Here is a 24,926-nt window from a genome sequence, read left to right on the forward strand (position 1 = left end):
ACACATGCAGTGCAGCAAACGACTAATGAGAAAACTCAATTAGAGAGGAACTTGATCACCAAACCGAAGGCGGTAATGACATTATGAATGCTGTCCCCATTTAAACCCACTCATTCTCATTACCACCACACTCCCAGTCTCACAGCTGAACATTGAGGCTGATTTACTATTCATGAAAAAGTTTCTTTTTGTGCTCTAAGTGATTTCACTGATGGAGTTTTGATTCATTTTTATGTTTTGCTGTAATTACAGTGCAGTTTGCTGAACAGTTAAGAGTTGTAATTGCTGCAGCTGATAATGATTATTTTCATTACTGATCAGTCTGTTCATTATCATTCTGATGAATTATCATTAGCTTGTACTTGACTGAAAATATCAATTATCAAACAGCCGTTGATTCATTTTCAGTTGATGAATTGAGTCATTATTTCAGCAACCTACAAATATTAGCTTGTCTAATCACACCTTACTCAACTATTCTATGACCATCCTACTGATATATAGTTTAACTACTTATCACTTCTTGAATAGTATGATACACACACACACACACATCATGCGCAAACCTACTTAGTGCCACATTAAAGGTGCTATATGTAAGTTTTTGTTATTGCTACACAGCTAACTTTAGCATTAACAGCTGTTCACTTACCAAGAGCTTCAGCCATCGTTGTGTTTAGAAGACAAAAGGTTAGAATATGTCCTCGGGGGTTAGCATGCTAACTTAAGCTGAAGAAAGCTGATATAAATTGAAGCAATGCAAGACTTAACATTGCTGTTCCTTTCCACTGCTGGAGGCAGCTCTTGGGTTAAAGCTGTAAGAAAATGAAAGATACATTACATTACATTATCTAAGATATGGTTACTATGAATCTTCTCATGTGAAGGCCTCAGTCATATTTAAAGCCGCATTCATTTTTTTCCACTTGCCAGCAGCACAACACAAAGTAAAGACAATACTAACATATTGCCAACTTGTAAAGTTAATATGGCCAATATGTTAGAAATTTACACAACCAACAGCATTCATGTTTCTGGCTGCCTAGCAAACATTTTAAATATTCATTCATTAGTGCAGCTGTAGATAAATAACAGAATACATTTTAAGAAGTGACAGATCAGAACAGTGACATCATTTTGTTTTTGCTTTATTTTTCCCAATTTTTTTTCTTATTTTTGCTTCTTTTTGTTTTTCTATTTAAATTTGATTTTGACTTTGATTTTAATTGGAAATAAAAAAAAAGTGGAGAGAAAATCAAGCATATGAAGGGAAGAACCTGCAGATTTAAAATGTGGTGGAAAATGGTGAATATACTGTTTTTAAACTGGCAGACAAATCATTTGATGTTGCTCTGTGGAAATGGTGGTGATTTTGAGTCCCGAGAGGTTATTTTTACTGGTGACAAAAATACAAATTGAACTCTACTGCCTACCAGCGTTTGAAGAACGACTACGACTGTGAGGAGAGTGAGGGAGACCCTGTTAGGAAACATTTCAGAGCAGCGTTTTATACTCAAAGACATGAACCTAAACACAACCCTTCACTGATTAATGAATCTTTCCCCAATTACATCAACAGTAAATCACTCAGTGACCATTTAGTTGCAAAAACTTTATTGTCCATTTGATATTTTCTTTTGACATTTTCACTCATAATTCTAGAAAAGTGGGGTCTTACGGATTCAGGACCCATTCCTTTGATAACATACTGCGACCGGTGCCGGAGAACGGCTTCATCTACACATTCGGACTGTAATCACATGACTGTTTGCAGCTTGGATATAGTAGTGCAGTAGTCTTGACCTCAACAATTCGGTCAAGGGAATAGGGAGCCAGCAACCGATTATATAACACTACAGAAGGATATGGTACGGCTTAATGTGTGTGCAGTGATCCATCATCAAGTATTCTACAGGAGGGTGCAGGCTGACCTAGACTAACATGCTTACTCTACTATCGCCTCATGCACCGCAACGTGTGTTGTCTAGGAAACAGCTAATAGTGCATTAAATGTTGATATTGTCCCTTTTCAGTTAATCATAACGTGACACAGGCGAGTTCGCGCAAGTGTGTAAACCTTTACAAATTTTTCACATATTTTCATCCACATTCTAATAAACGACACAGTGTTTTGCAACAAATTAAAACACAGAAACAGAGAACATCAACAACAGGTGAGCTATACATTAAAGTTATACAAAACCAAAACAACTAAAAGCTTCACAAATGAAGAGAAAAGGGTCCGTCCGGGTGATAATTACGGGAAGTATGAGGATGAACAAAAAGCCAGCTAACTACAGTGTGGCCTAAATCTCATGTTTAGGATTTCAAATTCACCATATGCTGTTTTTCTCACAATAAATCCCTTTACAATGGCAAAATGAAAATAGAAAATAACAATTAAACACACTGAAATGTCTGGAATTTGAATAAAACAGGCCAGTGCAAACACAGTTTCCGTCATTGCTTGGACTGTAAATGAGCATCCTCCTGCAGGAGAAATGGAGGAGACGCAGCTTCGGCATCTTTATTGCTGGGTGGTACTTGTTGATTTCCAGTTACAACTATGAAAATACTAACATGCTAATGTGGAGCTGCAGAAGGAGAGGGTGGCATGGTGGGTGTGTGTCTGAAGAACCATTTTGGGGTTCAGAGTTTATGTTTTAATTCCAGTTAAGGTGACGATTCAGATGTCACGTACATTCCCCTTCTTCCATATCATACATTCTGTGTGATGTGTCTTTTTTTATTTTTCCCACTTCTGTTCATATTGGCTGACGCTTCTTGGCTCATACGCCACCTCACAAGTCCGAGTGTTTCTGGATTCACATTCAGCAGAGGGTGTTTCAAAATTGTGGCGAAGAATGAGAGGGAAAAAAAATCAGCAGGAGTCGAAAGCTGCATGCGAAGTAGCAACGGGAGCTCCCTGATCTGAGGAGAAGAGTCAGCATGTTTGCAGTTCACTAAAGTAAGGTAAGGTAGTCCGGTGTGAGCTGACTTTTATGTAGTGTCCGACCACTCATTCAATGCACAGTTTGTAACAGAGAAGAAGTACATTAGTAATAAATCAGATTGCCGATCACAGTAGCCCCTGACTGTTTGGCTGGTAATAGAGGAGAGGACAGGAGAATGGAGAAGGGAAGAGGAAAAGGGAGGAAAGGAGCAGCATGTATGTTTCTAAAGATAGTGTCACAATACACAGCACTCATTGATTAGACCTACAGGTAATAAATAATAATGTAGCAGTAGGCTAATCGTTCCCACAACAAGTTAAATCACAGACAAAAAAACATTAAAGGAAATGTCTGTGAGATAAAAGTGTACAGACGATGGAGAGGTGATGTTGTTTGTTCCTCTTCCCTCCTCTTTTCACTCATGAAGAGTTACGGCGCCAGCAACAACAATCAATTCAGGAGATGTTCAGAAAGGTGTGGATGGGTTCCCTGTTCAGCAAGGACAGTATCCAGCGATGCAGCACTATGGCAGGGTAAGAAGAGCTGACTCTGGACGGATAAAGTTTGTGTGTTTGTATATATGTGTGTGTGTGTGTGTGTGTGTGAGAGAGAGAGAGAAAGAGTTACACAATGAGTGGTCCACGGCGGGGATGTTTAGGACTCTGGCCGTCTCTGTTGTCTGCCCCCTGCTCCTCCAGGTTGATATTGCTGGTGGAGGTGTGGTGGGGGAGGGGCTCCAAAACAGGCCTGTAGCCCCCGAGGTACATCAGACCTGAAGGAGAGAAGAAGACAGAGGGAGAGAGATGATGGTTATGAGGTTAGAGGAAATTGGACATTAATTTAGAGTGGAAATATAAAGCTGTGTCCTCAAGAATCAATCATCGAAATAACTATCTACATGATAACAGACTTGTTTCACTTATTTTCTACTCATTTCTGTCGGGTTAATTTTCGTCCTTTTATCGCGCATGGTGTGTCATAGTGTGGGTCAACCAACTCTCACATAACCTTTGGTGGAAAAACTAATATATCACAAGTTTTTTGCCATCTCGCATTTGACAATAAATAGTATATAAAATATTGCAGCGTTTTTATGTTTGACTGAGGTGGGAAAATTTGTGTATCGATAAAAACATAGTGTGCTGAAGTGCAAAGGAAACACTTGGCGAATAAATCAAGATGTACTTAAATCCTGTGACTGACTTCCACTGGGGAGATGAAAACATTACATCTGTGTGACGCTGATGAGACTGGTGCTCTTTTAATTATGTCGTCTTCTTCTGAAATGGTTTAAATGGCACCAGACTGGAGAATTAACTCCACCAGTTGTTTTTCCTGATGTGCCCAACCTCCAACATTTGGATGAATCATAGATGGAAATGCATAATGCGTATGCTGGAATTTTCTGGCAAATTTGGTACAAATCTGTGCTGTGTTTGGATGGAAACTAATGTTTTCCTTGTATTCCATGACACTTTGATAGCGGCCTTATGTCTGCTTGATCATCTAACATAAGGGCGGTTTAAAACCAAATGTAGCACAAATTTTAACTAAAATGTTGAAAAAATCAGCATAAGAAAATACAAATGAATGCATGTTTCCATCCACTACTGTTGTGGAAATATTAGGAGTTAGTCTGTCAAGATAAACAGTTGGCACAAAGTTTCCCATTAAATCATAGACAAAGGAGGCACAACAAGATGACCTGATTAAAACAGCACTAGTCAAACCTCAAATGGTGAAAAACAACATCGAAAACATGATGGAAATTGTTTGTCTAATGTATTCATTTGAGAAACGTTCCAGTCTCCTCATCACTCAACACAGATCACATGTTTTTCGTCTAAGCAGTGGAGCAGAAGCAAATTTAAAATGGACATAAAAAGGGGTGGATGTAACCCACCTACTGTGACCATCTAAAAACATGCAGTCTGATCCTGGTATTACTCTAATCTACAGGTGGCTGTGCTTTAACAGGATGCTTCATTTTTCCCCCTGTGGTCGACTTGCATGCTGCACTTGAGGCAAAAATAAACCCTGACACTGAGACAGGAGGCATTGCTTCTTTTTAATTTACATCCACTGTTACCAGGCTGCATACACATGACAGAAACACCAAAATAAAAAATAGATTTTGTAAGTTCTTCTCCTATGCAAGAAGTGTTCTGCCGTCTCTTGGTATATGTCAAATATGTGTCACAATAAGCATTTTATATCAAAATCCCTCTCTCTTCTCATCCTTTTAAAGAGGAAAGTATTTTTGATGACTCATCCTGCAGTCTGGTTTGGACTTGCAGACTTAAGACGAACAACTATGAACAACGATGAACTATGATGGGGCAGAACTATGATCAGTATGTAAATCATATTGAAAACATGATCAGATATCACCATACTACAGTAACAGAAGTTGTTGCACTGCAAAGGATGTGAATACTTTTTTTTAATGCATAGTACTTCCCTGAAATGTACAGTTAGTTATTGTCTTGTTTACTGAATAATTAAAGTAATATTGTTGTAATTCTGACTAGATAATGTCTAGATAATTAGACACTGTACAAAACTTCACAAATATTAGATAAGTTTGATTTTGTGTGATGGGATTGACACAGTAAACCTTCCTGTCAGTAAACAAAACCTCAGCAGTGGCCAACAATATGACTGGATGACGGTAAATATCAGCCAAGAAAAATGCAACTTTCAGGGAATAAGATTAATTATTGATAGTTTTAAGTCTCAGCCAGGGAGAATATGAATAATGTATAACATCAGCACTGAAAGCTCCCTCATCTCTTTAACTGTTGTGTAACTTTAAAGTGTGACAAAATATTATGTAGGGTAGAGTTTGGGCTGTGACTGGAAAGAGATTAACACTGCAGACTTAATTTTTCTATTTTAATAATAGGCAATTATTCCAAAACTAATCACATTTTGAAAGATATTTTTGATTAATTAATTATACAGCACTGTTATTTTTAGAAACTAAAAGTTGAACTGAGTCATGATAGCAGCTAAAATGAGTAAGAACAAAACATGGCTGATCATTATGATGTATGAATATAAAAGACAAGGCAAACTACAATTAGTGAACCTGGTGTCTGATCTACATCTGACCATAACTCCATACCTAGTCCTCAATGTGCACTGGGCACGACTCCTCATCTGTCCATCCGAAAGAAGGCGAAAGAAGGAAAAGAGGCAGAGGAGAGAAAGAAAGAAGAAAAAGAGGAAGGGGGAAATGTCCAGGAAAAGACAGTAGAAGTTGTGAAGAATGACGGGGGGAAAGGAGAGAAACAGAGAGATAACAGAACACTTTTACGACACACAAAGAGAAAACATGTCACAACATCCACCATAAAACACCAAGGGGTTGATACAGGTTCAGGGGAATGATGGGAAAACAGGGTTTACTAGAGGAGGAGACTTTGAGAATGATGCAGAGCTAAAGGATGTGAGGGAAGTTTGAACCCAGAATGATTCAAATTTGTCGCTTATAGGCTAAATTAAATAAATGGAATTTTAAAATGCTGTAAATCAAGATCAAAATTGAGACCTTTAGCTCTTATCACATTAACCCACCAAGTGCTGAGAAGCAGCAGGAGGAGGATGAGGAGAGGATAGGAGGCAAGTTGGCAGGGTGTAAAAATGAGTAGCAGATGTTTGGCAAAGCGGAGCTCGGAGCTGGCAGACGCTGAACATGAACTTCAACTCTGGGATGGACCAGAGAGACTCTCTCACTCTCACTCTCACTCTCACTCTCTCTCTCTCTCTCTCTCTCTCTCACACACACACACACACACACACACACACAACACACACACACACACACACACACACACACACACAAATAGAAAACACAGCATGCAGAAAGCACTCATCAGACACACATTCACACAAATTCAAACACACCAGGGCTTCAGCTAAAGGGGAGAGGAGGGAGAGAGTGCATAGCTAACCGGTACTGAAAAAGCAATGAAGCACCACAACACCAAAGGGTAGAAATGAAGAGAAGAAGGACGGCTCCAGATCCTCATGCTGGGCAAAGATGCTGCAAAATGTCCTCTCTGGTCACAAGCTACTAGTAAATCTATAAAAACTCTGTCTCTTGTTTCTTTCTGGTTTAAACCTAAATTAGAATGTTAGCTTATAAAGTTAATGTATCAGAGACCCTTAATTCTTCTGACTGATGACTCATGCACTCCTTCCTCTTTCCTGTATCTCTCCTCACTCCCTCCCCCCCAACTCTCCACTCTCATCGGTCCATGTTCGAGAGGTTGCCACTCACCGGCGAATCGGCTGTCGGGAGCCTGCTCATTATCCAACCCCAAAGAGGGCGTGTCACAGAGGGCGACGCCCTGATTGTTATTGGCCAACTCTGGACACCTGCTCCGCCCACCTGCAAGCGAGGGCAAAGGTCAAACAAGAGCAGCCAGGCACAGCGAGGGTGGGGCGGGGGCAGGGGTGTGTGGGACAGGCAGGGTGGGGTGAGGTTGGGGGAGGGTGGGGGACGTTATAGGTAGAGGGGTGAGGTTGGCCATGCTGGAACGGTAAGAGTAAAATGATAGGTTATCAAATATTTCTGCAGTTGATCAGTGTGACTCTAAAATACACTGAAAATCATCAGTGTTTTCCCTGAAAGCTGAAAGCTCAGTTACTCACTGTCCTTAGCAGACTTATCACTGGGTGTGGACTTTTAGGGATAAAGAGTGCTGTTCTGAGAAATATATAATATTCTGATCCAGTGATTCTCAAACTGAACGGTGCACAAGACTGGGGGAAATGTTAAGGGGCATCTTAAGTTAATAGAATCTGACGATAAAAGAAACAAGGCTATTCTGATGCTTGCTTTGCAGGATATAATCAGAGACATTATAAGAAGGACTTTATATAATTAGACAGAATGAGATGTAGAAATTGGACAGGAAAGAAAACAAACACAGCAGTCTGTCTGACTATCAACACAGCTTCCTGAATAAAATTTTTTAAATTTGAGCGATAATTTATTTTTGTTTATTTTTGTTTTTTTGTTTATTTTTGTTATTTTTATTTTTTGCAGCATTCACTAAGACTTTTAAAGTCAAAATGTGAAGGTATGGTTAGTAGTAATTTATTTATATCACATTTTGTCAGTAATTCCAGGTTGATTATGACAATTATTGAATTGATTCATAAATAAATATGACCTGGAGGTGGATTAGCAGCAGAAAGCGGTTTGATAAATGGAAGGATGGGAGGATTAACCAATTGAATAATAACTAATTTAAGGTCCACATATGAATTTCACATATGAGGTCCATATATAGAGCTCTACCAGGGTACTGGGGATTCTTCCAATCTGTGTACAGCAGAGCCAGAGAAAATATTTAAGATCTCTGTCAATGAAATTTCAAAGATTTTATCATTATTTTTTTTACCTTTTCCAGCATGACCAGTTAATAAACACTGACATGTTTAATATGTGCAAGTGCCTCATGCCCGCAGCATGCCTGTGTGAGTGTGTGCAGTTATATGTGTATGTGGAGCTAATGAGAAAAAACTGGCAAAGATGACTGAATGATTGGCAGCTCAGCACAGAGACACAGACAGGGCACATACAGAAGCTGTCTGGAGGCGCCAGAGCAGATGCACACACACATGTGCGTGCAAACATACATCCTACAGTGCATGTGCATATTCACAGTCTGTCAGGCAGCACAGGTCCGCTCGATCTCCTAAAGAACTGAAAGGTCATTCAGTAACTCACAGGTACTCAGAGATTGTCTCAGTGTGGCCCCGAGGTGTCAGGACGTGCACGCGCACACACACGCACACATACACACCCCACAGAGAAACTAATTCACGTATACAAGTTTCAATGACGTGTTTGCTTCAAGCATACTGGTGATGGACTCACACTCTTGATATACCACAACACTTTCATCTGCCCTTCATCACACACACTCTTCTCTCTTTCTCTCTCTCTCTCACACACACTACACACACACACACACACACACACACTTGCAGGGACATTAACAGCGTTCAGCAGCAGTGCAGATGGAGCACGAAGATGCTTCATGATGCAGCAGCTAAAGCAGCAGATGCAGACTGCAGTACTTTGTGCACAAAAACACCTACATAACACACTCCATACACATACAGTAAATTCACAAACACACATACTGTACACACAACCATTTATGCACCAGTGCAAACCATGCAAATACAAGTCAGTAGCTTGGTGTGCAGCAGAACCTCATCCCCACAACACAGGAAGTCGGTATGTGCTCGTTTCCAGAAAGGAAGCTCTGATTGATCACAATATTTATTATAAACAACTTGATTACCGGTTGTTAAATGCATCAATTAGGAAACAGTGATTATAAATTAGAACAAGCAAATAAACAAATGTCACTCAAATAGTTTTAATTGCTTGATCCATCGCTGTGTAACTGTTCCTCCAACAATATTTATGGGGTGAACATTTCTACTCATCTGAACTAACTCTTGACAGAGCTGAGCTGAGTAATGACAGTAAAGGTTATTACTTTTGCTTTTAAATCTGCAATAAACTGATATGGTGAACTTGTTAGCAAAAGTTGCAAATTATGGAGTAACATTACCATTCCTAAGTAATAAGTCTAGTATCCACCCTCTTTTAGTTAGAAAGTAGTTAGAAAAATACTGATTATAGATGCTTTAAGTAATAGCTACACTAATGTAATTAGTTGGCTTGCCCAACAGTGCTTTCAGTATTTTATGTTGGCCTAGTTAAAATTATGTGATTATTAACCAGTGCAAACACCTGGTAAACACAATGTGGTCACGCAGTATTTCCCAACTCCCAGCAATGGATTGTGGGAAAGTGAGGGCAGAAAAGTGAACACTAATTTAGTGGACTAAAAAAACCTGGAATTCTCAGCCACATTTGGTGGAGCCTCTGCAATGGAGCAACTCTGGATGTTATGACGTCTTGATGTGGAAATACAGACTTCGGAGGATCCAGTCCCTGAACTGGTACACTGCCTGAGGCAGTTTATGTTCCTGTCTACCTCTTTACAGATTCAAGACAAGGGCTCTTGACTGCGGTGGGACTAAGAGAGGCTCCGTCAGCCTGTGGTCACATCCTACCAGCTAATGGAAGCAAAAGAGAACTTCAAAGTCCTTTTCTTAACTAAGACAAGAGTATTTTTAGATGTAAAAGATGTAAATGATTATATATGTACATAGTGTTGGAGTCAGATTTGAGGAGCCAGTTCTTGCCAGGTCCAATTTGTCAGTCTTAGGAGCTCAGCCCTCACTGTGACGTAGAGAAAGGTTCTAGTGCACACATACTGTATGAGAGGCCATTCACTTCTCTCCAGACACTGCATGTTGTGGTGGTTTCAGCCACTGATCTGTGCATTTTGAAAGGGACTGCCCCATCTAGAGGACAATATCTGACATGAGATCCCTTTATTTTGAAAGGGTTGTTGTTTCTCTGCAACAACCAACAACCAACCTATTCAAAAAGATGTACTGGCAGCAGCAATATATCAGATTGACCACTCTGTCCATAATATATGGTTTGTATAAAAAGGTGTATTTCTTCTTCACATGGCCCAAGAGTGCAACAAATGCAAAGGGAGGTTGGGGGTTGAAAGGTGAGGAATGGTCACCATAGTTACCTTTCCCATTAGACGGGGAGGAGCAGTCCTCTTCTGTTACATCGTTTCCCTGGAGAAAAGACAAAAAAGGGGTTTATAAAGTCACATTAAACACATAAAATGAGCATTAATCTCTCAGTGTTCAGTACAATAGTCACCTCTGAGTCCTGCTCATCTACAGCTACCGAGTAGTTTTGTTCCTTTGGTTCTTTGGAAAACTCCTGAATGAAACAGAGGGAAACACTCCAATGATGAGATGACACATTTATGTTAAATGTCAGGATAATGCAGCAAAATCCTCCTCCCTCCATCCTCACCTCATCTTGCTGCGATGGTCCCCGGCTCTCCATGGGGGCGTCCTGGTTCTCCTCGCCTTCCGCGTTGCCTCCCCCCTCCTCCCCCACGGGCTCGCCTTCAGCCCCGGCCAGGTAGGACCCTGACATGGAGGACATGGTGTCAGTGCTGATGTGGGAGTGCTGCGAGTGGGACGAGGCCATGGACATCACTGACTGGGCCAGGCTGCTGCTCACTGGGTCTGGCAGACAGACGGAGACACACATCATGGTTGGGCTCACGGGGGGCTCCGGGGGTCAGAAGTGTTTTTTTTCTTGGGTTGCCAAGTGAGATTTCCACCATTTTGAAGAAAAAAGTGATCCCTACTCTCCTCTCACAAAATTATATTGATTATTGTACTTTCTGTATGACAGTACTAACTTCCATCGAATATTAAAAAATATCACTGTGATATTAAAGAAAGGTTGATTAGCCTAGCTTAGCATAAAGCATTGTGCCTGTACAGAGACCAAAACCAAAACCTAGTGCTCACCAGTCTAGTTTATCTAGAAATCTGAGAAACAATCAGATATGTTGCACAGAAGTATTAAGGTGGATGGATAAACTGTTTCATATTTTCAATAATTGTTACTTTGTGAGTTTCAAGTTGGTGTTAGGTGTATTTTTGGCTTTTTGACTTAAAACAGAGTCAGTCCCAACCATTTACCCCTTACTTTCAGTCTTTATGCTGCTAAACTGACTGGCTATCTGACTGACTTAAGTTCTGTACTTAACACACAGACATGGGAGTGGTATCAGTCTTTAAAATAAGGCGAATAAAGTGCTGAATGTTTTCATTAATTATGATAGCTTGGTAGGATGAAAATCAAATCAAAACCCTTTTCTAAAGCTCACAGCTGATTTCTAAAGCTCCCATAATGCCAGTCTGTTTGACAAGATCCATCCCAGACCTCTGTCATCAACACAATGGCAGCCTAGCTGCACAATTGGTTTTATAGAAGACGATAAACATGTTTGAGGTTATTATTTCATTGAGGCTTTCATTCTAGCTGAAATAACAATCCTCTCTTCCGGTTTTGTGACGAGGAGCCATCCAGCAGGTGTCCCATAAAATCTGATCCAGTGGCACCAACATAAAATGCTGAGGTGGTACAAGCCTATGATTTATTTATGTTAAAATGCTCCAAGCAGCACCCTGAGCTCTTTCCTTTTTGCTCTCTTGCTAACTTCAAGTGATGGCTTTGTGACATTCAGAGATACTGTAAGGGACTTTTATGTCACTTATCTTTATTGAGATGTGACAGCACACGTATGGAGAGAGCTATGCACTATATTTGTGTAAGGGAATGGAAAACAGTGGTGAGTTGTCAAGTTTAGTGATGCAAAAGTGTTTTTTTATTATTCTTTTACAAGCTGCATTAGTGGTTCAATTTAAAACATATTCTGAGATTGAAGCCATAAGTATCATGAGTATGAGAGACACTTGCCTCTGCTTTTCTTCTGGTAAATCTCTAATTAAGAAGAAAAATCTACTTTACAAAGTCTAACATTGCACAAGCATTTTAAAGACTCTCATTTAAAAAGAGAACAGGTGCTATATGTAAAATGTTTTGTGGGATATACAGCTGGCAAGAGTGAAAACTGAAAATATAAGGAAGGAATGTTGGCCATATTTTTATTCATTACTGTAGCTGTACAAGGGTTTTTATTTTCACCTCTTTTGTCCATGTCACATTGTGTTTGTGTTTGTCATCTTAAGTTTGGTTCTGCATGTGTGGACTTATATTGCTATCTTTGTGAGGACTAAGCTAACCATTTTCATGAGGACATTTTGGCTTGTTCTCAACACTTAAAATGACTGTGTCAAGGTTAAGATTTGGTTTTGAGGTTAAGTTTAGAATTTGATTTTGGTTAGGGCTGGGGGGCATTTAGCTATGATGGCGTTCTGTCAGTGAGGGTCCCTCCAAGTATAGAAAGACAAACTGGAGTATGTGTATACCTTCTGGGGAGGTGATGGTGGAGGAGAGTGGGGTTCCTGTGCAGGATGACTGGTCGATGGCTCCAGACGAGGAGAGAGTCAGGTTCTCACTGTCTGGAGTCACTCCACACTGTAAAACAACAGGAGCGGCAATGAGAGAGGAGCTCACAACACTACACGTACACATCCACAGCCTGTGAAGATATCTCTGTCACTGAGATAAACAAGATGTATTTTCTGTTTCTCACAAACAGACAGACAGACAGACAGACACACACACACACACACACACACACACACAAACACCTCCTGCTGGTCCACAGAGATTTTGTGGCGACAGGCCTCCGATTCACTGCAAGACTTCTCATCCTCCTCCTCAGGAAGCACAGAGGAATTCTGGGAAAGTGACCTGAAATAAACAACACAATGGGCTAGCTTTAGACAAAAGTAACTGGAGTGGGTTTGATGTAGTATGTGGTAAAACACTGAAATAACAGAGAGGAGGAGCAATTTAAAAAAAAAAAAAACATGATCTCAGGAGAATGTGGTTATAATGCGCAGTGTTGTAACATGACTGTACATTTACGTTTCTTGCAGTTAGAACTAGTGTTCGTTGAAAAAAAGAAACAATACCAGCTGACTCAGATTAAATTTGTCTGATCAAACTATCAATCTGAGTGTATTCTGTAACCCTCTGTTAACAATTTGCTGGTTTTTAAAATAACTTTCAAAAACTACAAATATAATTCATAGCTTATTATTTTCACCCTATTTTTCTCTCACCATCTTTCATGTTAAGAATATTCTGCGTCAAGGGCAACATGCCCCCCTTACACTGATATAGTAAATAAAATCTCTCTCAACAACACCTTAGTACTGTCCAGCTGTTAAAATCCAGAGGAGATAAGAGAGAAATTGATAAAAGTACTGATATCTTGTCTTGTCAGCAGAAAACACATTAAATTTTGGAGCATAAAATACGAGTAAACATCAGGTTTGATCTGTTTCATATTTAAAATCTGGGCCGAAGTTGCACTAAATACATCTTCACTGACACATTTCACTCTGAGTGTAGTAACCTCAGAAATAAAACTAAGAGATGACAGGAATACACTGCCATGATTTTACTATAATGTCCCCAAGACATCGGCTATTCTAAGACGAAAAAACAAATATTAACTGCCACTAATACTCGGCAGACTCACTTCGAACCACTCTTCTTGAGTTTGAGTCCCTGACTGGAGTTGGAGTGGTCTAGAGGGGAGAGGGAGCGTGCCGGCGCTGGGTGGGGCTCACTGCTGTACGGAGGCAGTGCTCCGGAGACGTGGCTGGGACCGGAGTGGAGAGGAGGAGGAGCCACCGAGGAGGTATTGAGGGGTCCGTTCAAAGCCTCCAAAAGAGACACCACTTCATAGCCAGGGGGGATGTGCTCAGATGCCTGCACACAAAATGAGGACACTGAGGATGTGAGGTTCTTGTGACTATGGATGATCATTATTTTATATATATTCTGTTTTTTGTGTCAGCTCTGTCTCACCGAGTGTTCCTCCGAGTCTGAGGTCTGTGAAGTGATGACAGGATTAAAGCTGGTAGGTGACAGAGGACTGAGTTTCTTCCTCATGGCTCGGATCTGCAGCAGAGCTCTGAACGCTGGAAAAACAAGATGATAATAAACGAGATTTAAATAAAACATGTATCTATTAATAATTAGTCTGCCAGTAACACTCACAATTCAGGGGAAAAAAGGAATCAAACACAATTTATATAAAAAAAGGCCAAGAGGAAAATGAAAGGCTATTTTCCAAAACACTATCAATTTTAGGGAAACAAACAAACTACACAGAGGTGATAATTTGACATCTTTAAATACAGTGAATATGTATTAAAGTGGATATTGATCTGTTTTAAACACTACAAATTACCACTGGTGTGACACATTTTGCATCACTGCAATTTCTCAATGCAGTAGGGCATTTACTAAAACTACAGATGTAAATGAAGGCTGGTTGCTGGGACATATTAGTTGAACAGGCTGATGTTGTCAGTTCCACAAAATGAACAGAGGTATGTGGGGGATTTCTTAATAAGATTATCTTATTATTTATCTTACGTTGAGCGCTGAGTGAAGAGCTTCAGTAAAGTAACCTAATGATGTATATTTTCTCTCTCTGTCTGCGTCTCTCACTCACTGCTGCTGCCTGTTACAGTCTCTCTCTCCCTCTGTTTGTATCCGTTAAAACAGTGATGCAGATTTTACTCCTGCTTTTCCCAGATGTTAAATTGCAGACTTAGTTTCCTCTTCTGCAGCAGTCAGTCAACAATGACAAATCAGCTGGCTATTGTTTTACATTTCCATTCCCACTTCCCATATTTTGTGCCTCTCTACAGGAATGCGTTAAAATACACACTGCATGAGATCGAATGCTTAATTTTTTATCTATGCTTCTTTTCTTCTTGTTTTACTCATGCAAAATATCAGTGTGGTCCTTTAGTAAGTAAGGAGAAATGTAATTGAGCTATTTAGTGCATATAAAGGATTGATTGGTTTTATTCACTAACATACACCTGAGTCTTGTTTGATTCCTCTGTGCCTGACAATGAACCAATTTGGGTTTGAAACACTGAACTTTTTCTTAAAAAAGAAACAGGCAGTGTTGTGAGTCTTTGCGAGGCAAGTTTCATTAGTTTTAATGTTTTTTTCATGAGTGAAAAGCACTTCTCAAACAGCTGGCATCTCATTATGGAAAGAATTGGGACTGTTGTTGATTGGGACTCACGCAGTCTGCAGATGGGGCAGCAGTTGGCCTGGTAGCGTAGCGTGTCTGCGCAGGCGTTGCAGAGACACAGGTGTCTGCACGGAAGGATGAGTGTGTCTCGTACATCCGACAAACACACCACACACTCCGCGCTGTTGTCACTGATCTCATCATCAGCAACCTGGAAACCAAAAAAAAGGGAAAAAAGAAAAATCATTTTCAAGTCATTGAGTTGAGCTACGTTGACAAGACAGTTACACTGATTTGTTTCACTACACAGTTACGTCACTTCTGATGCACTCAAAGACAAGCAGACATGAAAATCTCTCCTGTCACCTTTGATTCTTGGCTGTTGTATTTGTTCTCTATCCCATAGATCTCCTGCAGTAGATAACTCACTCCATCCACCTGGGAAAAGGAACATGTTGAACAATAAAGGCAGCAGGTCTCATGGGCAAAGCGTTATGTTCAAGAGAGAGAAATAAAGCCTTGGTGTATCTTTGTCTTTGAAAAGCATTAAAAAAAGTTACACAAAAGGAGGAAGGAAGGAAAAATAAAAGCAGGTGTAGTCACCACTTGTTTCTGCTTCAGAGGCTTTACACAGTAGCTCCCGTCCATGTGCTGCCAAAGCAAGTTGTACATATTATTAAATTTAATTCTAATATTTCATCACCTACATGAACTGCAGCTCTGATAAAGAGCAACTACCTTACCTTTTCAAATGTAGCCAGCAGTATGTGAGAGTGTCCCAAATGTTCTGCAGAGATTTAAGACAGTAGACACATATTTGCTTAAAATTCTGCAGCTATACTTTCACATCAGACCATCAGTGTGATAAACACACAGTAACTCACCTTCTCCCTCATCTACAACAGCCTGCACCACCATGGGGAAAATCTCCTTGTCCATATCAAACAGCAGCTGAGGAGAAAATAGAGAGATATGAAGATTAACACAGTAGATACAGAATGGATCCACAACAAAACTTCATACAGGCATCCGCTTCAGTACTCAGCCTACAGACAGATGGCCTACCTCATCATCAGCCCATTCGCTGAGGTTGACGGTGTGTGAGGGCAGACAGAACTGCTGGCAAACCCCCCTCTTGAAGTGCACCGTCTCAGACTGCAGGGAGCTGTCCTGGGGTAGGTAGCTGCAGTTAAAACACACACATACATACAGTCAATCAACACACACACCTGCACCAAACACATGATTATAGGTGAACAATAGATCAGTCAGTTTGTCTGTATCACCGTCAGCTCTTTATACAAGATACGTAATGCATACGATATGCAAGACCATATTGACATTACTTATGAGTGTCTGTATGAATATTTATGTGATTTTTTTCTCCCTCATACCAGCCTGTTTCTACTAATTAAATGATGACTAAAGGTAGCAGATGTCCCTCTCTCTGTATTTACCAAAAACCTGTTTTCACTAGGGATGTAACAATTTTCTTTTTTCTCTCCCAATACTGATTCCAATACTTCAGCTCATGTGATACACTGATGTATGAGTCTGAACACACTTACACTGGCACTCCATTGTGAAACTCTTCAATGGCCTGGTAGTAGATGGTGATGGCCACCTGCGTGTCAGCATCGAAGGTGAATTCTACGTTGTAGCAGGCCCTGTTCTTTCCTGCCGCCTCATCACCCGGGAGCTTCAGGTCTTCACTGCACCTGGGAGGAGGCAGAGAGAAGTTAAGAAGAACAAAGTGCATTTATACAAGACAAATCCATGAGCTTCATGCTTCAATAATAGTACTAGAATGCTCTGAACAAGTGAGTTCATATTTATTGTTAATTGTGCAATGACCATATTTCAAGCCAATAATTAACAAGGGAATTTCTTCAAATCTTTTCATATTTTTTATGGTTGATATAGTATGATTCTTTTGTGTATGAGTCTTTGTCCTGTTTTCAGGGATAAAGAATATCTTGTGCTATTGTTTTTAGTCTGAATTTTCTAATTGGGTGTCATGTGTAACACTCAATTATCCCTGAAGAAAACAGAAGACTGAATTACAAAAATAACATGTATGATTTGACACCATACCTTTAATTAGCTGTAGTGGCTTGTTCCCTAAAAATAGCTCTGTGGGTATAAAATAAGAGAACAGTGGTATAATGAGGGGTTACATATGTGTTTAGGTGGATAGAGGTGCGTACCGAACGAGCCGCAGTGTGTCCTTACGGATGTTTATAAGGCTTCGTAACGTCTTTACTGGTTCCTGAGGTGGAGGGGCTGCATACGGGAACTGAAAACAAAAAGAAAACAACAAATTATAGATGCAAAATACAAGTTATGCGACTCAAGAGTAGTAGTATTCAGCTTTCCTCAACCGCCCCGACATTCCTCTCTTCACCGCAGGGAATTCAGGGTTACACGATGACCGCGATTGCTCCTGGTTTAACCTTAACACAAAAGTGTTGTCAGCACCGGAGAGATCCATGCTGACAAGTGCTGAGCTGGGGCAAAAAATCTGCTCAGACTGTGTCTTTCCAGGGATGAGGCTGACACTTCAGACACTGTTTAGCACATTTCTGCACACACAAGGACCGCAGAAGTGTACAACTTCTTTTCTTCCAGGGTCAAATGGAGTCTGTCTTTATTTCAAGCTGGTTAAAAGGACATCATCATTAAAAATCCTGGTGTAAAATTGACACACAGCCTTTAAACTTGACCCAATCTGTGGTTCATTTCACAGCACTCTTTTGTCGTGTGTTTGAAGCCAGAAGTTGCTGACTGAGTGTAAAGGGAGAGTCGGGGTGGTTTGAGGATCTCTGGAGGAGAAACATGCAGGATGTGGTCAGATACCTCCACACAACCCCTCATCTGTGTGTGTGAGTGTGTGTGTGGATAAGGGTGTTTGTGTGGCTCTGAACGGCACCATATTCAGTACTATTACACATCTGGGCTCAGCAGGAGTCACGCCTGTAAACCACACAAACAAACACACACACGGAGTAACAGATGCTGAAAAGAGCCATTCATTGGAAACTCACAGGCAACACTGTAGGTCTTATAAATTGCCCTATATTGGCATATATAGTGGTGCTAGGAGCTTACCAGAGACAGCATGCTAACATGCTGAGGCAGGACAGGTATAATTTTTACTATGTTATGTGTGTTAGCATGCTAATATTTGCTAATTAGTGCTAAAAAAACCTGTTCCAAAACCATACTACACATTAATGATCATAGACAACCTACTGTTTTAGAAGTTACTTCACTGCTAACGGGTGCCAATTAAATCACAGGTTAACCCCACAAACAGAGAAGAAAATGTTTATCAGATGATTTAATACTTTTGATATTGTTACCCCAAGATATTTCTTGAATTGTTTCACCACCATCTACAATTTATTTAGCTGTGAGCAGCTCCTCAATTTCCTTTGTGCACTGCACTGTGGGAGACAAGTATGCATCAACAGCATGCTCAAAAATCAACTGTATTTAGTACGCACGTTGTCAGGTTTGATATTTTGTCACTTTTCCAGTGTGAACTAGCGATGCAAAAATCTTGCTTAGTGATTAGTGTGCAACATGGGCTTTGGACATGGCAATAACAGCCAATGGTAATGCCATTAATGCTGGACCTGATGATGGTGCTAAATGAAAAATCAGGGGTTGTTACAGTTCATCCTGAGAGGGGCATGAATAGACAGTCCATCTGATAATTGTTAAGGCATTTCACTGGAAGCTCAAAGATATCAAGCTCATAATGGTGCAGGAAAAGTAAGGGGGTAAGCAGGATTCACCCTGTCAGGACCGTGAATGTATAAAATTTCATGGCAATCCACCAAATAGTTAACTGAGTTGAATATTTGGGATATTTCAGTCTGGACCAACTGACAAACCAACATGGCCACCCCTAAACCCAAAATCCATTTTAGATATCCCTGTGCTTCACACAGGAGTTTCTTAAAATCCCTAAACATAGCCCCATCCATTATCATATTTGTAGAGCAGTGCAGGACACCGTGAACACAACAACTGCGGTCGGGTTTATGACTCTACATCACCATCTGCTCAGAAACCACCAAACATTATATAATGATGGTAAAGCTTCAGACACACATACAAAAACACCTATCACCAGCTGAATTCTGTGCCCACAGGAGGATTATAAACACCCACATAATCGGGAGGAAAACTGCACTCCTAATTTTAGCTCCAGTCTAGACAGAAACAGCAGAGCAACTGAGATTAGAACACAGAGAGATGGAGCCCAGTCTCTCCATATCAGCTTCACTTATTCAAATACTTTAACTCCCTCCAAGCCTTTCAGTCTGTGTCAAATTCTCTCTTTCCTCTGCGGACGTGGGCTCTTTTTGATCTCCAGCTCTCATTAGTTTGACCTTCAGGTTCATGATTAGGTTGAAATAACCCTCCGGAGGAACTGTCGCTTATCATCATTTCTGCACAGGGAGCTGGGCCAACTGTGTCATTTCACTTTTAATTAGTTTGACAGGATGAGATGCTGAAATTAATTTTCAATCAGCAACAGTCTGAAAGCCTGTTAATTGCCACCGCAGGAGTCATGGATGCCGAAATGTATCTGCTCCTGTTTAATGACAAAGAGACAGCTACACCTTTTGATGCTGAAATGAGTAGTTGATTAATCAATTAGCTGATCAACCAAAGGACAAAGAATTGCTGTCTTTGTTTCTAAAAGGTGCAGATTTGCTGCTTTTCTCTGTTTTATTGTACATTGAATATCTTTGGATTTTGGACAGTTGACTGAGCAAAACAAGGCATTTTAAGACATCAACTTGGCATTTTTCACTATTTTCTGATGTTTTATGCAGTTAACACATCAAAAAAAAAAATCAGCAAATTAATCAATGATGAGAATAACTACCAGTTCAAGTTCTTGTTTTGAATGTACATCCTTACATACCTTGTACAGTTTTATCTAATTTTGCATCTTCATTCTTTACTTTGGACACAACAGCTAACAAAAACTTTCAGTCTTAATTTTTAGGCCAACACAGGCTATGCTTGTGGGGAGATTGTTTATATATGTAACATCTGATTTAGCTGTTAGCATGTGAGAATACGTACCGCCACAGGTCTGGTACCCAGGAAGTTAAGGTCTGTGTTTTCCCCAAACAGGTAACCCTCTGGATGGGTGGAGTCAAACTTCTCTCCCCCCATGATGAAATGGCTCGCGAAGTAACTCCCTGCACACAGAGACACTCACTTTTAAACACAGGAAACTCAAAAAACACCACATCAACAGTTCAGTCTGATTATCAGGCTACAGTATTATTGTTACATTAAATAAATGAGAGCTGCTGAAATTATTTTATTCTTTTTGCACTAGGAAAATAAAATTATAGGCTCCAATAACGGATAAAAAGAGTTAAAACTAAGATTAGTGCCTTCACGTCTGGCACTTCACTGGCATAAAACATTATCCTTTCCAGTTAATATCAGTTAGCTGCCACATATCCTCCAGTCACCACTGAAACAGCCAAACAATGTCAAACTGCTTTATCTCAAACACCAAGAACAACAGCTAGTGAGCTTTACAGGCATTCATCCTCGATTAATCAGGCAGGTAAGACTAAAAATAATAGGAAATGGTTTTATTTTTAGAGGACAAATGAAGCTCTGAAAAGGCCTGGTGAAGATATTCTGGCCTGCACTTTGTCCACCTGTTTACTACAAGCTTGGCTTTATGACAACAGGTCTAAATAGACGTTCTGCCTTTTAATCATAGAGTGGACTAATATCATAAGACTGTAATGGTGGTTTGGAGTCTTTAAATACACACTGGACAGTCAAGTCATGTTTCTGCTGGGAAGGCATCTAGTCTGGCATTGCCGATCTGAATCAGACTCTGTTTGGGGTTTGAATGCTCTGACCTTAAAGCTATTCACTCTGTAAAAAATCCATAACATGACAAATCATGAACTAAAAAAAGCTCCAGTGACGACGCTCTCATCCTCCCTCTCTCTTCATTACCTTGTTATTATTTACAGCAGGTAGGAGAGGCAAGCTAGGTCAAGGCTTTGTCACCAGATCCCACAGACAGGAACTGGGGCTGACAGATCGGTTTCACCAGCAGCCATCGCCATCACTTTCCTCCCCTCCCAACACCACCACTCCCTCAGGCTGCAACCAGGACGGTTATATCACAAAATTATACACCCTGTGACTAATTCAACTGTGGTGAGAGGAGAGCTAATGGCAGCCACAAATCAGCCATTTTTTTCTTCCCTTCAGTATATAATATCACTATAAATCTAAAATATCATTGTGATATTGGTATATAGCCCAACACATCAAGTCTAAATACAATAAAACACTGCTTATATTCCCTGATTCTATCTCAGATCTAATTTTGTGAGAGATTTTAATGTGCTTTATGTTTCAGCTCATGATAGAAATGAAAAGCAATAACATTATATCTTCACAATGAGATTTCTGTGGTAATATTGGATTACTGCTAAACCCCAATAGGGAGCTGAACATAGAGCTGTAATCACAAAATGTCACATAGAGGAGCAACAAGACGACATACAATGTACAGCCAAACCTGTTACATATATATGAATAATAAGGGGCTGGCTATTGTCTGAAATGTTCTGATATAGGTGCCATTACAGTACCTGATTTTCATAAACAACATGAAAACAAAAACTTTCATTTAATCTTAAAAAATCAAGGAAAGCCTCTCATATCTGTCAATGTTTATGTTGCTTTAAGTGGTACAAGGACTTTGCCTTAATAATTCACAAGATAAATTTAGAAAAACTATTGTTTTAGTTATTAAATAACTGATCAAAAAACAAGGGAATGGCACTCAGAATCTGAAAAAGCAGTTAATTAATTGACTAATCGATCAACAGAAAATTAAGCAGCAGCTACTTTAATAACCTAAGTTGTGACTTTTGCTTAAAAAACTGCCAAAAAATGTCACAGGTTCAAGCTTCTGTTCTAGTTTCAAATGTGATTTTTTTGCTGGTTTTCATAAAGCCCTAAACCAAATTATTGAATATCTTTGGGTTCTGAATAGGTGGTTGGACAAAACAAATAATCTAAAATCATCATATTTGACCGTGGGAAATTGTGGTGGACGTTTTTTCTTGATGCTTTATTGACCAATTGATTAACTGACTGTGAAAACTTAAAGAACAATTGATAAAGAAAAAGGTAATTAGTTACAGTTTTATATTTAAATACAATGAACTTGGGAATGAGATGTTCACTCGTCTAATACCAAACATTCACTGTCTACAGCTTCTAAAATGTGAGGATTTGCTGCTTTTCTGTGTTTCATATCACTGTGAAATTAATATATTTGAGTTTTAGGCAGTTTGAAGATGTTAGCCTCTACTCTGGGAAATCATAGTGGGCATCTAATATTGCAAAACTAATCTTCAAATGTAATAATAATGGAACCAATAATTGGTTTCAGTCCTACTTTAAATCTAAAAACCTCATTTACACTCAACATACAGATTACTTTCATCTCTACTGCTGATGGTGTTTGGTGTTTTTATTTTCATCCTCTTGAGATCCATCATCACTTATTTATTTCACAGGCAGACTGTGGCAGTCATGAAGCTATCAACCAAAGTCTGGCTCCTTACTAATAGATGCCAATGGATGCACATAAATAAGAGCTGGTCCAACCTCTGCAAATAGACGAAAATATGGGGATTTCTTATGGAAATATGTGGATAATTAATAGGATTCATGATACACAGTTAAACGGGTAAAATGTCCCTGTGTTGCTGTCAGTAGCCTTCCATGGAGATTACAATGCTGCAGTGCCAGAAATAAATTCGAATACATGATTAAATGTAATGAATTAAAATGAAGTGAAGGCAAAGCTAACTGTGAATATGTTAAGGAAAAAATCGGTAGAAAGGAGGCTCAGAAAAATCAGGTATGGATCCACCCTCTCTCCACAGGTAGCTACTCCAGGTTAAAGGCCGAAATACCCTGTAGGCCTGTCAGCAACCAGGGTATGATGATGCCTGGGCTACTTTTCATATGACCCCCATTCGTTTATGGCACAAAATTAAGCATCTGCAGTGAGCTTTGGAGCATGTAACAGATACCCACCCCCAGCCCGACCTGTTGTTCGGTGACTTACCAGATTTCGGTGGATAACGGTACACCGAATTGGACGGAATGTCCACTTCTTCCACGCCTATGTTTTGTCTGCTCGTTAAAGCTCCCATTTCCAGTCAAATAAAGACCACACAGGTTAACGGGCATAACACTATCAGGCTCGCTTTGTTCGCGGCGTCTCCGTATTCCCTATCATTTAATCCAGTTCGTGCTGCCCCTGTCCATTTCTGTTGGGTCCGAGCCCCGCCGTGAATGTGACCGTCCCGGGGATTAGTAAGTTGTTCCCTGGCTGCTTATCTCTCCTCCCCTGGTCAACAACCGTGCAGCTTGTTTTGAGGCAGAAAACAGACGTTACTAGCGGTGAGACGCTCTCATGGTGCGCCGCAATCACACAATCGACCGAAACGAAATCTCCGTGCCTGTCCGTGCCTTGTTTTACTTCTTTACTTTATGAGCGTGTGTGTGTGCGTGTGTGTGTCACAATAAAACGACGAAGTGGTCGTCGACATCTCCCGGCCCCGCTGGATGTTGGTCATGTATTTCTCGGTGCTTATCGTTGCTGGATCCTGTCAAAGAGGTCTGTGGCTCCTCATGACGTCAGCCAGGCACAAATCCGGACCGTGGTTTTTGCGCAGTCCTCTCTCTCTCTCTCTCTCTCTCTCTCTCTCTCTCTCTCTCTCTCTCTCTCTCTCTCTCTCTCTCTCTCTCTCTCCTCCACCAGCTGCAGCTAATGTCGACCAGCCCGCTGACTGCAGTGCAGAGAGGACAGCTCTGTGGAATACACACTGAGCCGAAAATGTTTACATTCTCTAAACATGACTAGAAATGTCTGTAAAAGCGGAACAATTTAGCCGAACGTCGATTAAAAAAAAAAAAAAACTGTCGATATGATAAAAAAAAAGAAGCTAACTGAAGCTTTTTAGCAACAAGTAGTCACTGAAATCAAACCGTGCGAGTTGTTCGACGACCCCGGATTCAGAGCAACAATGTCCATAAATTTTACCTGAAAAAGTAACCGTTAACTCGTGATAAATAGCGACTAGTATGTTTTCCATGAAACTAAATGAAATAAAAAGCAGAATAACGGTCCTACATTGTTGTTGTAGCGACTCCTCGTCGACAGAGGGCAGAGTAACGGTTGAAGTGGAGGAAGGCGAACGGTCAAACAGCCAATCAGAGGAGGCCAACACGGGCGCAAAGAAGGGAAAAAGGAAGCTTT

At 40.3% G+C, this 24,926-nt stretch overlaps 1 protein-coding gene across 5 annotated transcripts; it reads right to left on the reverse strand.

Moving 5' to 3' along the window:
• Window positions 1-1,597: 1,597 nt before the first annotated feature.
• rnf157 (ring finger protein 157) lies at window positions 1,598-24,883 on the reverse strand. 5 transcript variants are annotated; one of them, XM_018665625.2, is made up of 20 exons: window positions 23,730-24,778; window positions 20,684-20,802; window positions 17,785-17,873; window positions 17,146-17,295; window positions 16,643-16,760; window positions 16,462-16,528; window positions 16,321-16,364; window positions 16,181-16,228; window positions 15,944-16,015; window positions 15,629-15,788; window positions 14,389-14,501; window positions 14,057-14,289; window positions 13,158-13,260; window positions 12,873-12,981; window positions 10,897-11,114; window positions 10,738-10,800; window positions 10,601-10,649; window positions 7,240-7,350; window positions 6,082-6,116; window positions 3,593-3,726 (listed from the first exon to the last, which is right to left on the reverse strand). In XM_018665625.2, the coding sequence occupies exons 1-19, from the start codon at window positions 23,815-23,817 to the stop codon at window positions 6,082-6,084; spliced, it is 1,989 nt and encodes a 662-aa protein (XP_018521141.1). In that variant the 5' UTR covers window positions 23,818-24,778; the 3' UTR covers window positions 3,593-3,726. The 5 variants fall into 5 exon arrangements, with proteins under 5 accessions (XP_050922497.1, XP_018521131.1, XP_018521135.1 ...); XM_051066540.1 differs by lacking the exons at window positions 6,082-6,116; window positions 23,730-24,778 and adding an exon at window positions 24,801-24,883 and having other exon boundaries at window positions 1,598-3,726; XM_018665615.2 differs by lacking the exon at window positions 6,082-6,116 and having other exon boundaries at window positions 1,598-3,726.
• Between the last annotated feature and the right edge of the window lie 43 nt (window positions 24,884-24,926).

Source organism: Lates calcarifer, linkage group LG23, assembly GCF_001640805.2.
Source record: "Lates calcarifer isolate ASB-BC8 linkage group LG23, TLL_Latcal_v3, whole genome shotgun sequence".
Lineage (NCBI taxonomy): Eukaryota > Metazoa > Chordata > Actinopteri > Centropomidae > Lates > Lates calcarifer.

Bases quoted from the DNA above. Each gene is read 5' to 3' on its own strand.
- rnf157 (XM_018665615.2), bottom strand. From the start codon at position 23,817: ATGGGAGCTTTAACGAGCAGACAAAACATAGGCGTGGAAGAAGTGGAC. The intron at 17,296-17,784 runs GTACGCACCTCT...GCCTCCTCCCAG, and splicing joins GACACACTGCGGCTCGTTCG to GTGCAGTGAAGACCTGAAGC. The intron at 10,801-10,896 runs GTGAGGATGGAG...TGTTTCATTCAG, and splicing joins GACCATCGCAGCAAGATGAG to GAGTTTTCCAAAGAACCAAA.